Source organism: Salvelinus alpinus, chromosome 6, assembly GCF_045679555.1.
Source record: "Salvelinus alpinus chromosome 6, SLU_Salpinus.1, whole genome shotgun sequence".
Taxonomy (NCBI): Eukaryota; Metazoa; Chordata; class Actinopteri; order Salmoniformes; family Salmonidae; genus Salvelinus; species Salvelinus alpinus.
In genome coordinates this window covers 62,698,094-62,713,810 of record NC_092091.1, presented here as the reverse complement: position 1 = coordinate 62,713,810, position 15,717 = coordinate 62,698,094, and the positions used below count along the sequence as shown (strand labels likewise).

Here is a 15,717-nt window from a genome sequence, read left to right as displayed (position 1 = left end):
GCCCTCACAGGATCATTCTGAGCTTGTGTAGCGACCTGATTAGAACAGAAAAGCAGGCTGATTTAGTTTAATTAACATTTAGTTTTTGATAGTTTGTATGGAATGTCTTTATTTGTATTACTTTTTACCCCACATTTTTGGGGAGGTGACTTTATTATCCACATGTACAGTAGGCGGCGGAATGCACATATAATTGTTGCAAACGCCATTATATCAAAGAAGAAAAAACAAGTGAAGTGACCAACAACAATTTCCACGTTATCGGTTTTTATTTAGACATTTATTCACACCATGGAACTCAAAATATGACAAATTTAACAGCACATTATCACATATGTACCCCAGGTAGTCTTTCATTCGCGTTATAGTCAGGACATTATCTAGTTAACGCTAGTTGCTAACGTTAGCTAACAATGGCTAACGGTATGGTTTTTCACACTCAAATAGCCTCCATTATGGAGGTGCTAGCGAATGCAGCCGTGGCAGAGATCTGTAAACTCGTAGACGACGATTATGCAGTGTTTCGTTTGGAAATAACTCGAAGCCAGAAAGAAAACAGGGGATTGCGGAGGAAACTACTGGAATCGAAGGTGGCACGGGAGCGCGCAGAGAGGACAATGCGAGAGCGCGTCCTCACGAGTCATCCCTGTAGCGCCAAGAGCCTCGTCCGATGCAGAGGAATGGAAAGAGGTACGTTTAGCAGAAGGCCGAGGATAATTTACTGCATTTTCTATTACTTACTAAATGAAAACATGGCAAATGGGGGTGTAGTGAGATACCCAATGGGCTGGACGTTTTTCTTCTCATCATTCATCTTGAAAAAACGTACTGTATATTAAAATCTTGGAAATCAATGAATCCGCCATCATTAACCAAATGGAAAAATCTAATGATTATTATTGAAATAGCATGGGCGACCGAGGAAAAAACTATTTAAGGCCATGTGGCAAGCACTTGTGATGGAGGTGTGAGAATGCGGGTCTGGGCAGAGGAGATGTAGTCTTTGTTTGTGTGCGTCTGTAAGTTGTTGTTCATTTGTATGTTTGTATTTGGTGTTTAAAAAACTGGAAAATATATATAAACAGTATCAAGAAGTTGTCCATTGAGGTCTGGAGGACTGCACTGAATTTTAAATATTTCCTTGCTGTCAAAATTAGCAAAAAAATTGTCCTTCATCCATCGTTTTTGTATTCTACCTGACTATCTTTCATTTAATTGATTATTAGCAAGCTGGACACAATCATGAAACTGTATGAATGTGGGACAATTATCATTTCTACACAGGTGTTAGTAATTTTAAAGTATATTGAGTTTGTAAAAAAAAATTTTTTACTCAAACCAGCCGTGTGCTGATTGGCCGGTTTACATCCTTGCCAATTCTAGTCAGTGTCAAAACTGCCAATAGTGTACAATATAGCAATGGCAGTACCTAATTTAACCACCTCTTTCCCCAAATCACTCTCTTAGGTGAAGGACATCTCACTGGAGGCTACAGGAGCTTTGTGAAGCCTACAGGACACAAAACATGGAGAGATGACCAACCAATCACTGTTGATGAGGGGAATGGAACCTCAACCCAGCAAGTTATTGTGATAGAGGTTAGTGTAATAGTATTACATCACATCAAATGTTGCCAGTTTATTTCAGAAAGGCTCCCCTCAGCTATTCACTTGCTTACATGTACAGGTTCATGTACAGTTGAAGTCGGAAGTTTACATACACCTTAGCCAAATAGATTTAAACTGTTTTTCACAGTTCCTGACGTTTAATCCTAGTACAAATTCCCTGTCTTCGGTCAGTTAGGATCACCACTTTATTTTAAGAATGTGAAATGTCAGACTAATAGTAGAGAATGATTTATTTCAACTTTAAGTTATTTCATCACATTCCCAGTGGGTCAGAAGTTTGCATACATTCAATTAGTATTGGTAGCATTGCCTTTAAATTGTTTGACTTAGGTCAAACGTGTTGGGTATCCTTCCACAAGCTTCCCACAATAAGTTGGGTGAATATTGGCCCATTCCTCCTGACAGAGCTGGTGTAACTGAGTCAGGTTTGTAGGCCTCCTTGCTCGCACATGCTTTTTCAGTTCTGCCAACAAATTTTCTATAGGGTTGAGGTCATGGCTTTGTGATGGCCCCTCCAATACCTTGACTTTGTTGTCCTAAAGCCATTTTGCCACAACATTGGAAGTATGCTTGGGGTCATTGTCCATCTGGAAGACCCATTTGCGACCAAGCTTCAACTTCCTGACTGATGTCTTGAGATGTTGCTTCAATATATCCACAATTTTCCTACCTCATGAATCCATTTATTTTGTGACGTGCACCAGTCCCTCCTGCAGCAAAGCACCCCCACAACATGATGCTGCCACCCCTGTGCTTCACGGTTGGGATGGTGTTCTTTGGCTTGCAAGCATCCCCCTTTTTCCTCGAAACATAACAATGGTCATTATGGCCAAACAGTTCTATTGTTGTTTCATCAGCCCAGAGGACATTTCTCCAAAAAGTACGATCTTTGTCCCCATGTGCAGTTGCAAACCGTAGTCTGGCTTTTTTATGGCGGTTTTGGAGCAGTGGCTTCTTCCTTGCTGAGTGGCCTTTCAGGTTATGTCGATATAGGACTCGTTTTACTGTGGATATAGATACTTTTGTACCTGTTTCCTCCAGCATCTCTTCACAAGGTCCTTTGCTGTTGTTCTGGGATTGATTTGCACTTTTCGCACCAAAGTAAGTTCATTTTTAGGAGACAGAAAGCATCTCCTTCCTGAACGGTATAACGTCTGCGTGGTCCCATGGTGTTTAAAATTGCATACTATTGTTTGTACAGAAGAACGTGGTACCTTCAGGCGTTTGGAAATTGCTTCCAAGGATGAACCAGACTTGTGGAGGTCTACAATTTCTTTTGACTTTCCCATGATGTTAAAACTTCTTGTCACTACAGGGGGTGCTGTTTCAACTTCGACATTTTGCGTCTCCAAATTAAACTGCCTCGTACTCAATTCTTGCTCGTACAATATGCATATTATTATTACTATTGGATAGAAAACAATCTCTAGTTTCTAAAACCGTTTGAATTATGTCTGTGGGTGAACCAGAACTCTTTCTACAGCGAAAATCATGACAGGACATGCGAAGGTCAGAAAAATAGTCTCTGTTCTCAGATCAGTTTAAAGCTCTGTGTGTGCCCTATGGATCGAAATGAACTGCACCCGCCTTCCCCTGGATGTCAGTAACCAATGAGACGTGGAATGGTGTTTCTACGTATTTCTCAGAGCTTATAAAAGGGCAAGGAACGAGGTGCGCTCTCTTTTCGACTTCCACCATTACGCAACGCAAGACCTCAGGATAGCATTTTGAAACGCTCAGTTATCGGCCTTAGATATGTCCGTCTGTAATTTAATTCGGTATAGGTGTTAGAAACATCATAACTAAGTTATTTGAAACCGATTTATATCAGTTTATGCGAGTATATTGCTATTTTCGGAATTTTCGTAGTATTGCGTTTGAGGATTTGGACATGTGTGTGCCACGTAGCTACTGTTAGCTGCTAGTTCCGAAGTTGAAGTGGACGTTTTACAACAAAGCAACGATTCTTTTGGACAAAAGGACACCTTGCCCAAGATTCTGATGGAAGCTCGTCCAAAAGTAAGAGCTATTTATGATTTTATTCCGTATTTATGTGGAAAAATGTAAACGCATTTTTCGGCCATTATTGCGGCACTAGTCTGGCTGTAACGCACACTATGTCTAGTAACGTTAATTTTAAAAATCTAAATCAGCGGTTGCATTAATAACCAATGCATCTTTCATTAGCTGTCCAACCTGTATTTTTTTAGTCAATCTAATCGATAAATAATGGTAAACTTAGGTGCCCTTCCAAGATGGCGCCGGCCAGAATGCATGCCATGTTTTGACTGATTACATAGCATAACCATGATTTGTGATGCTAAATATGCACATTTTCGAACAAACTCTATATGCATTGTGTAATATGATGTTACAGGACTGTCATCTGAAGAATTCTGAGAAGGTTAGTGAAAAAATTAATATATTTTGGTGGTGATAACGTTATCGCGCTTTTTGCCTTGAATCAATGCTGGGGTGATGTTAGCTCATGTGGTATGCTAATATAACGATATATTGTGTTTTCGCTGTAAAACACTTAGAAAATCTGAAATATTGTCTGGATTCACAAGATGTTGGGCTTTCATTTGCTGTACGCTGTGTATTTTTCAGAAATGTTTTAAGATGAGTAATTAGGTAATACACGTTGCTCTCTGTAGTTATCCTAGTCGCTTTGGGTGAGTTTTGTGATAGTGGCTGCAATGGTAAACTGTGATTTATACCTGAAATGCAAATTTTTCTAAAAAAACATATGCTATACCATAAATATGTTATCAGACTGTCATCTTATGAAGTTGTTTCTTGGTTAGTGGCTATATATATCTTTATTTAGTCGAATTAGTGATAGCTACTGATGGAGTAAAAAACTGGTGGAGTAAAAAAAGTGGTGTCTTTTGCTAACGTGGTTAGCTAATAGATTTACATATTGTGTCTTCCCTGTAAAACATTTTAAAAATCAGAAATGATGGCTGGATTCACAAGATGTTGGGCTTTCATTTGCTGTATGCTGTGTATTTTTCAGAAATGTTTTAGGATGAGTATTTTGGTAATTGACGTCGGTCTCTGTAATTATTCCGGCTGCTTCCAACGCTATTTCAGATTGCAGCTGCAATGTAGAACTGTGATTTATACCTGAAATATGCACCTTTTTCTAAAAAAACATATCCTATACCATAAATATGTTATCAGACTGTCATCTTATGAAGTTGTTTCTTGGTTAGTGGCTATATACAGTGGGGAGAACAAGTATTTGATACACTGCCGATTTTGCAGGTTTTCCTACTTACAAAGCATGTAGAGGTCTGTAATTTTTATCATAGGTACACTTCAACTGTGAGAGACGGAATCTAAAACAAAAATCCAGAAAATCACATTGTTTGATTTTTAAGTAATTAATTTGCATTTTATTGCATGACATAAGTATTTGATCACCTACCAACCAGTAAGAATTCCGGCTCTCACAGACCTGTTCGTTTTTCTTTAAGAAACCCTCCTGTTCTCCACTCAATACCTGTATTAACTGCACCTGTTTGAACTCATTAGCTGTATAAAAGACACCTGTCCACACACTCAATCAAACAGACTCCAACCTCTCCACAATGGCCAAGATCAGAGAGCTGTGTAAGGACATCAGGGATAAAATTGCAGACCTGCACAAGGCTGGGATGGGCTACAGGACAATAGGCAAGCAGCTTGGTGAGAAGGCAACAACTGTTGGCGCAATTATTCGAAAATGGAAGAAGTTGAAGATGACGGTCAATCACCCTCGGTCTGGGGCTCCATGCAAGATCTCACCTCGTGGGGCATCAATGATCACGAGGAAGGTGAGGGATCAGCCCAGAACTACACGGCAGGACCTGGTCAATGACCTGAAGAGAGCTGGGACCACAGTCTCAAAGAAAACCATTAGTAACACACTACGCCATCATGGATTAAAATCCTGAAGCGCACGCAAGGTCCCCCTGCTCAAGCCAGCGCATGTCCAGGCCCATCTGAAGTTTGCCAATGACCATCTGGATGATCCAGAGGAGGAATGGGAGAAGGTCATGTGGTCTGATGAGACAAAAATAGAGCTTTTTGGTCTAAACTCCACTCGCCGTGTTTGGAGGAAGAAGAAGGATGAGTACAACCCCAAGAACACCATCCCAACCGTGAAGCATGGAGGTGGAAACATCATTCTTTGGGGATGCTTTTCTGCAAAGGGGACAGGATGACTGCACCGTATTGAGGGGAGGATGGATGGGGCCATGTATCGCGAGATCTTGGCCAACAACCTCCTTCCCTCAGTAAGAGCATTGAAGATGGGTCGTGGCTGGATCTTCCAGCATGACAACGACCCGAAACACACAGCCAGGGCAACTAAGGAGTGGCTCCGTAAGAAGCATCTCAAGGTCCTGGAGTGGCCTAGCCAGTCTCCAGACCTGAACCCAATAGAAAATCTTTGGAGGGAGCTGAAAGTCTGTATTGCCCAGCGACAGCCCCGAAACCTGAAGGATCTGGAGAAGGTCTGTATGGAGGAGTGGGCCAAAATCCCTGCTGCAGTGTGTGCAAACCTGGTCAAGAACTACAGGAAACGTATGATCTCTGTAATTGCAAACAAAGGTTTCTGTACCAAATATTTAAGTTCTGCTTTTCTGATGTATCAAATACTTATGTCATGCAATAAAATGCAAATTAATTACTTAAAAATCATACAATGTGATTTTCTGGAATTTTGTTTTAGATTCAGCCTCTCACAGTTGAAGTGTACCTATGATAAAAATTACAGACCTCTACATGCTTTGTAAGTAGGAAAACCTGCAAAATCGGCAGTGTATCAAATACTTGTTCTCCCCACTGTATATCTTTATTTAGTCGAAATTGTGATAGCTGCCCATGCAGGAAAAAAATGGTGGAGAAAAAAAAGTTGTGTCTTTTGCTATCGTGGTTAGCTAATAGATTTACATATTGTGTCTTCCCTGTAAAACATTTAAAAAATCGGAAACGATGGCTGGATTCACAAGATCTGTATCTTTCATTTGGTGTCTTGGACTTGTGATTTCATGAACATTTGATTATATGATATCCCTGTGGCTTTAGGCTAGGCTATGCTAGTCAGCTTTTTTGATGGGGGGGATCCCGGATCCGGGGTTGTGACTCCTTAGAGGTTTTAAGCAAAGAGGCACTGAGTTTGAAGGTAGGCCTTGAAATACATCCACAGTTACACCTCCAATTGACTCAAATGATGTCAATTAGCCTAAGAAGCTTCTAAAGCCATGACATCATTTTCTGGAACTTTCCAAGCTATTTAAAGGCACAGTCAACTAACTTAGTGTATGTAAACTTCTGACCCACTGGAATTGAGATGAAGTGAAATCTGTCTGTAAACCATTGTTGGAAGAATTACTTGTGTCATGCACAAAGTAGATGTCCTAACCGACTTGCCAAAACTATAGTTTGTTCACAAGACATTTGTGGAGTGTTTGAAAAACGAGTTTTAAAGATTCCAACCTAAGTGTATGTAAACTTCCAACTGTATCTGCCATAGGGGAGCTTGTAAGACTTCCCTACAACATTGTTATCCAGTTCAACTCATGTACTGATAATAACCTCCTCTTCTTGTGTTAGTCTGCAGATGCAGAGGCTGCAGGTCCTGGGGTCAAGCTGGAGAAGTCTGAAGGAGAGGAGGACCCACCACACAGCAGAGACATCCAGACTGGATTGGCTGAAGCGCCCCCTGTAGCTACGGAGGACCCTATCATCACCCCAGCGCAGCCTAGGACCCAACGCAGCATGACGGAGGTCAGTGGAACGCCGAACGCCGTCCTCAAGTCAGAGACAGACACAGAGAGTTTAACAATGCTGGAGCGACTGGGCTGTCCTCCTGCTCCCCACTCAAAGTATTTACTTCACGGTAACCTGAGCCCGAGGACGGTTCTGTCCCATCAGGACTCGGGTGACGCGTTACAGACTGGCAATGATCCGTCCTGTTCATATGTTACAGAGAGAGAGATGACACCTGGTGACATGCCTGTGGGCTTAGATACACAGACTAATCCAATGAGAGGGGACTGGAACCAGTACTGTAGTGGTGTATACTCTGAAGAGCGCCTAGATAAGAAAGGAGAGGGTCTGGTCATAGATGAGGTGACTGTGAATGTGGAGGGTGACGCTCCTCTGACATGGAATGCAGACAAGACTCACTTAGGAGGCCAGCCGCAGGGCAACACTAGTGACTTCTTAAACTACAGGGAAAGCTTACAGACAAATCCAAATGTTGCAACCCACTACCCTTTACACACGCTCAGGGATCGCGACCCAGTGTCCACGTCGATGGCACCTTCCGATTCACACGGACACATCCTTTTCGATCAGGTATTGAACTCAAACGACAGGGCTAGAGCCCAGGTTCAGGGAGGGGGAGCTACATCAGGTAATAGTAAAGAGAAACGGTTCTTCTGCAGGTTCTGTAACAAAGGCTTCAGCTACCCCCAGAAGGTGGAGATCCACCAGAGGATCCACACAGGGGAAAAACCCTTCAGCTGTAACCAGTGTCACATGCGCTTCGCTCAGGCTGGCACCCTGAAGAGACACCAGAGGGTCCACACAGGGGAGAAACCCTTCAGCTGTACCCAGTGTCAAATGCGCTTCGCCCAGGCTTGCAACCTGAAGATGCACCTGAGGATCCACATGGGAGAAAGGTCTTCTAACATTTAGATCAAACCCTGCATTAAAGACAAAGGTGCATTTTATTTGTTGACATAAAATATCCACAGATACATTTGGAATAATGAGAGTAACAGATTTCAGTGTTGAATATTCCTGGGTAGAATATTGCATCCAGACATTGTGTGATGTATAAGGCATATTTAAATCTAAAATGTATTTCACATATTGTGTTTGTACTGTGTAGGCTATATGATGTTCACAAATGTCTATTTCATTACTTCCACTCAACTACTTAATTTTTTTCACAAGACACATTTTTTAATGAGAGAAATAATGCAGTTTATCAAGTTCATGCAGATTTTTAGTTGAGGTGTGTGGTTTTCATATGGTGTATTTAACACTAGTTCTTGTTTTAATAAAGACATAAATGGGGCTTTTCATTCTAAGACTTTCATTGAGACTCTCTTTAGTATACATCACTGATCTCACCCTATTCTGCATACACACCCGACAGCGTTTTATAACCAATATACACTTACTAAATATACCTACACATACCCACACACTAACACCTACTGTACAATTCAGAAAGTTTAGTCAGGTTTGTCTGACTTATCATAGCTGACTCATATTTACCCACAACATATTTATGTCCACCAGGATGGGTTTAATGATGATATGTGTAGCCCTTTCCACTCACAGGCCCTGTCATCCCATATACTGATTGAAAATGGCAAATGTTTTCATTGATAAGCGCCTAAATTAGAACGCAGTGGCTGTACATGACGTGAGGGCTCAGGTTCTCCGCTTCCCATCACTGTATGGGTTTTGACTGACAGCCGTTATAAATTTGAGCACCTTGCGCGACAAGATACCCCAATCCCTCCCGCTAATTGGGCTACTTTTGCACATTTGTCTGAGTGAGGCAAATATAAATTGAGAGGAGTCGATGTGTTCAGAAAGATGAGACGTTGAGGATTATAATAAATACCACTGATGTCATACAAGCAAACCACACCTGTGAGTCCAAATGTGCACTTCACATTTCCATATTTGAAAACATGTAATTTACAGTATCAACGTTTATGATCGCTATGTTTGATCCACAGTTACAAAGATGACATGCGTGATACCCTGGGTTGTCCTGAACACAATGAGCCTGTGTTTGTCGTATTGTGAGGAAAATTAGCCACGGAACACGCACTTGAATGCACTCATGACTCCATTCTATGTGCACCAAAATTATAATTGGCCAGGTCCTCAATGGCAAAATGCTGAGAAATGTACAGTAAATATAAAATGCACATCAAATTAACAATGTAATGCCTGGATTCAGACTGTTGTGTCCTCACCTTTGGTCTGATAATTTACCATAATCTCCAAAGTGTTCTCTTTCAATTTCTACCATGGTAATGCATATGTTTTTTTAAGTTATTCTGTTATAGGCCAATTTCAACAAGTGGAAGTCATTCTGTAACTACAGTATAGGACTCAAACGTAGTGGGGATGGGTAAACACTATGTTGAAAGTGTGTTTATCTGTGTGTGTACGTACCTGAGGGAGTGTATGTCTGTGTAATCTGTATCACCTCTCTCTTCCAGGAGGAGGGTCCAGAGGTGCTGCTGAAATGTATTATTATTATTTATTTTTTTCACCTTTATTTAACCAGGTAGGCTAGTTGAGAACTCTGATCCAAGACCTTTTTTGAGGTCTTGGCTGATTTCTTTTGATTTTCCCATGTCAAGCAAAGAGGCACTGAATTTGAAGGTAGGCCTTGAAATACATCCACAGGTACACCTCCAATTGACTCAAATTATATCAATTAGCCTATCAGAAGCTTCTAAAGCCATGGCATAATTTTCTGGAATTTTCCAAGCTGTTTAAAGGCAGAGTCAACTTAGTGTATGTAAACTTCTGACCAACTGGAATTGTGATACAGTGAATTATTAGTGAAATAATCTGTCTGTAAACAATTGTTGGAAAAATTACTTGTGTCAGGCACAAAGTAGATGTCCTAACCGACTTGCCAAAACTATAGTTTGTTGACCAGAAATTTGTGGAGTGGTTGAAAATTAGTTTTAATGACTCCAACCTAAGTGTACGTAAACTTCCGACATCAACTGTAGGTATTTGTAGTTGTCCACATATTCTAAGTCAGAACCGTCCAGAGTAGTGATGCTAGTCGGGCGGGCGGGTGCAGGCAACAATCGGTTGAAGAGCATGCATTTAGTTTTACTAGCATTTAAAAGCAGTCGGAGGCCACAGAAGGAGTGTTGTATGGCATTGAAGCTCGTTTGGAGGTTTGTTAACACAGTGTCCAAAGAAGGGCCAGATGTATACAGAATGGTGCCGTCTGCGTACAGGTGGATCAGAGAATCACCAGCAGCAAGAGCGACATCATTGATATATACAGAGAAAAGAGTCGGCCCGAGAATTTAACCCTGTGGCACCCCCATAGAGACTGCCAGAGGTCCGGACAACAGGCCCTCCGATTTGACACACTGAGCTCTGAGAAGTAGTTGGTGAACCAGGCGAGGCAGTCACTTGAGAAACCAAGGCTATTGAGTCTGCCGATAAGAATGCAGTGATTGACAGAGTCGAAAGCCTTGGCCAGGTCGATGAAGATGGCTGCACAGTACAGTCTTTTATCAATGGCGGTTATGATATCGTTTAGGACCTTGAGCGTGGCTGGGGTGCACCCATGACCAGCTTGGAAACCAGATTGCATAGTGGAGAAGGTACGGTGGGATTCGAAATGGTCGGTGATCTGTTTGTTAACTTGGCTTTCGAAGATTTTAGAAAGGCAGGGCAGGATGGATATAGGTCTATAACAGTTTGGGTCTAGAATGTCTCCCCCTTTGAAGAGGGGGATGACAGCGGCAGCGTTCCAATCTTTGGGGATTTCAGAATATACGAAAGAGAGGTTGAACAGGCTAGTAATAGGGGTTGCAACAATTTTGGCGGATAATTTTAGAAAGAAAGAGAGGGTCCAGATTGGGGGGGGGGGGGGGGGGGGCTTGGGCAAGTTGCTGCAGGGGATGCTGAGCTGTTGGCCGTGGTAGGGGTAGCCAGGTGGAAAGCATGGCCAGCCATAGAAAAAATATTATTGAAATGATCGATTATCGTAGATTTATCGGTGGTGACAGTGTTTCCTAGCCTCAGTGCAGTGGGCAGCTGGGAGGAGGTGCTCTTATTCTCCATGGACTTTACAATGTCCCAAAACTTTTTGGAATTAGTGCTACAGGATGCAAATTTCTGTTTGAAAAAGCTAGCCTTAGCTTTCCTAACTGACTGAGTATATTGGTTCCTGACTTCCCTGAAAAGTTGCATATTGCAGTGGCTATTCCATGCTAATGCAGAACGCCACAGGATATTTTTGTGCTGGTCAAGGGCAGTCAAGTCTGGGGTGAACCAAGGGCTATATCTGTTCTTAGTTCTACATTTTTTGAATGGGGCATGCTTATTTAAGATGGCGAGGAAAGCACTTTTAAAGAGTAACCAGGCATCCTCTACTGACGGGATGAGGTCAATATCCTTCCAGGATACCCGGGCCAGGTCGATTAGAAAGGCCTGCTCGCTGAAGTGTTTTAGGGAGCGTTTGACAGTGATGAGGGGTGGTCATTTGACCACAGACCTATTACATATGCAGGCAATGAGGCAATGATCGCTGAGATCCTGGTTGAAGACAGCAGAGGTATATTTAGATGACAAAGTGTTTAAATGACAACAAAGACTTTATTGAAGATTCTCTACCTCCCTCACACACACTCTCTGTCTCCCGCTCTCTCATAATCACACACACGAACTTTCAAAGCCTATACTCAGACTGGCCTGAGCTCTTGGTTATGTCAGGGTTGAAATTATATACAATGTATCAACTTTGCTCGCTCTGCGCACTGCTCCAATGTACAAATGTAACAACAGAAGACTGATCAGGGTCTCTCTCCATCATCGCTCGCCATCTAGGCTAAATTATATTTTAAAAACTGATGGAGGAATAGATGTGCAGGAAGAGCGGACGGAGAGAAGCAGGTGAGTGAGGGCTGGTAGGGTATGCGGCTGGTTGATCACAGCTGCCACACGTGATATGCACATGAAAGTGAAGTGCACATTATTGGACAGGTGCATACAAGAGACTAGTTGCTGTTGCTTAAAAAATTAACACTGACTTTATAAACATTTTATAACAGACTCCAGCCTGGTATTCTAAAATGTTGGTAGTATCATGACGTTTTGGTACCATGGTACCGGTATACCATTCAACACTAGTGGAAATACCCCTGGTGGGGAAAATGTGCATATTTTACTTTTGCACATGTTTGAATATTTCCATATGTTGCCAATTGGATGGAAACCTAGCTATTGTCTCCGGTTTCACAGACACCCAAATCAGTCAGCTTTACATCGAAACGTCAGTCGGCTGTTCTCAGGCTGTTTATTGGATTAAAGTGAGCACCCCTCCTTTCCTTTGTTTGCTTAAAAGGGAAGGCCCATCTGAACTCCTTTTTTTATATCGTTCATATTCCCAGCAGTCTTCCAATACTGCCAGTGTAGGATGAACTACAGTACTACCCTTCAGTCATGGCCAGTGTGCAAGGGCTATTGCTTAAAGAGATACCAATGGCTATTGCTTAAAGGGATACCAAGGGCTATTGCTTAAAGGGATACCAAGGGCTATAGCTTAAAGGGATACTTTGGGATTTTGGCAATGAGGCCCTTTATCTATTTCCCCAAAGTCAAATTAACTCCTGGATACCATTTTTATGTATATCTCTAACTTCCTTCATACTGGACACAGAGACATAAAAATGGTATCCACAAGTTTATCTGACAAGCACTTGGATTAGAACCGGTGCTTTGGTCAGATAACATAAAAATAGAGCTCTTTTCCCCGCACACCAGTGGTGGATTTGGCATCAAAATGATAATGCATAAGCAGAAAATAACTCCATACCTACTGTAAAATGTGGTGGTGGATCTTTGATATTATGGGGCTATTTTGCTTCCACTGGTTAACCAGTACCAGGACATTTTAGCCAAAAACCTGGTCGCAAGCGGATCTTCCAGCAAGACAATAACCCCAAGCACGCATCAAAATCCATAAAGAAATTGTTAATTGCCCACAAAATCTACATACTCTGTCTCCGGACTTGAAACCCAGTGAATAACTGTTGTTTGAATTGATTGAAGAGGACAGTCTAAATTGTTGGACATAAGAGACTGTAAAAACACCAGCAAATCAACTCCGTGATTTTAATTTTGGAAATATGTTACAAAGTATTCCACGCCTAATAGAGAGATATGTAAGCAAGGTTAGAAATTATTATGTTTTAGTAAAATATTATATCTGTTTGGGCTTCTTGCAGTCAATTTGCAGTCTACAAATTATTTGTAATTATGTTCTGGGCCCTGACCATCCGCTCAAGAAAAAACGTCCCAGGGCTGAATCTAGTTGATGATCCCTGCTGTAGATAGCCTGTAGAGCATCTACAGATGGAAAATCCGGACTATCCAAATAAAGTGACCCAATTTTTTTTGAGCATACAATATAGTATTTGAATTATTTATTTCATACAGCCATTTTTGCTCATTTTTATCAAGGGTGTCAGTAATTTCGGACCCCACTGTAATCTTATTCACACTTAAGACAAAATGAATCAAGACATGGGCCCGTATCCACAAAGAGTCACAGGTTCCCACCTGTCTACGTAGTCTTATTCAATATAATCTAAAAGGCTAAACTGATCCTAGATCAGCACTCCTACTCTGAGAGGCTTTGAATGGCCTAATATCATTCAGACAGTAGTTCACAGTGGGCTCACCTCAGTGAGACTGTGTGTGGTCCTGTGCTGCTCAGCTGGTTCCTCTGTGGGTTCAGGAGGTGTAGTCTGGTTGTCCTCCATGACCACGGTCCCCCAGACCCTCCTCACACCTCTCCTCCTTCACCAGCAGCACTTCCTCTTCCTGGAAGAGACAGGTGATACAGATTATACAGACACTCCTTCAGATACGTACACACACACACACAATAAACACACTTTCAACATGGAGTGTTTACCCATCCCCACTACGTCTGAGTCCTGTACTGTAGTTACAGAATGACTTCATTGGTGTTAAACCCATCATGGTGTACATAAATACTGGGGGTTAAAAAAAGTCAACGTCAGACAAACCCGACAGTGTTTGTTAGTGTGTAGGTATATTTAGCAAGTGTATAGCTAACTGCCCAAATAAAGGAAACACTTGAGTAAAAGTTGTTTATCATATTGGCTACCAATGCTAAAATAATAGATCAAAGTGACTTTGAAAGATGGGTCTCAAAGGAGCATAGGGGGTTTAAAGGGTGTGTGTGTCTCAGTCACCAGATCTCAAACCAATTCTGGAGCGGTACCTGAGAAGGCGTTTTCCACCACCATCAACCAAACACCAAATTTCTTGTGGAAGAATGGTGTCACATCCCTCCAATAGAGTTCCAGACACATGTTGAATATATGCCAAGGTGCATTGAAGCTGTTCTGGTGGGTCGTGGTGTCTCAATGCCCTATTAAGACAGTTTATGTTCGTGTTTCCTTTATTTTGGCACTTACCTGTACAAATCTAAATCAAATTTTATTGGTCGCATACACATATTTAGGAGATGTTATTGCGGGTGTAGCAAAATGCTTGTGTTCCTAGCTCCAGCAGTGCAGTAATATCTAACACTTCACAACAATACACACAGATCTAAAAGTAAAAGAATGGAAATAAGAAATATATAAATATTAGGATGAGCGGAGTCCGGAGTATAAATATATAAATGTGATGGGATGTATAGACATTATGGGCAGTATGTGGATAGAATATTTAGGATAGAGTAGTATATACAGTACCAGTCAAAAGTTTGGACACACCTACTCTTTATTTTTTACTATTTTCTATATTGTAGAATAATAGTGAAGACATCAAAACTATGAAATTACACATATGGAATCATGTAGTAACCAAAAAAAGTGTTAAAACAAATCAAAATATATTTTATATTTGAGATTCTTCAAAGTATCCACCCTTTGCCTTGATGACAGCTTTACACAATGTAGAAAATAGTCCAAACTTTTGACTGGTATTGTATACAGCAATAGTTGTATAGGATGGCATTGACTAAAATACAGTAAATACATATGAAATGAGTAAAACACTATGTAAACATTAAAGTGACCAGTGTTCCGTTATTAAAGTGACCAGTGTTTACATGTCTATGTACATAGGGCAGCAGCCTCTAAGGTGCAGGGTTGAGTAACTGGGTGGTAGCAGGCTAGTGACTGTGATTTAAGTTCAGGACAGCGTACTGGGTGGAGGCCAGCTAGAGATGGCTATTTAACAGCCTGATGGCCTTGAGATAGAAGCTGTTTTCAGTGTCTTGGTCCCAGCTCTGATGCACCTGTACTGACCTCGCCTTCTCGATGAT

The 15,717-nt window shown here is 41.5% G+C and overlaps 1 protein-coding gene across 1 annotated transcript; it reads left to right on the top strand.

Moving 5' to 3' along the window:
* The first annotated feature begins 223 nt into the window (after positions 1–223).
* Positions 224–8,706, top strand: LOC139577687 (zinc finger protein 34-like). The gene is made up of 3 exons (XM_071404861.1): positions 224–690; positions 1,468–1,598; positions 7,233–8,706. Exons 1-3 carry the CDS (start codon positions 414–416, stop codon positions 8,319–8,321), a joined length of 1,497 nt encoding a protein of 498 aa, XP_071260962.1. The 5' UTR covers positions 224–413; the 3' UTR covers positions 8,322–8,706.
* The last annotated feature ends 7,011 nt before the right edge of the window (positions 8,707–15,717 follow it).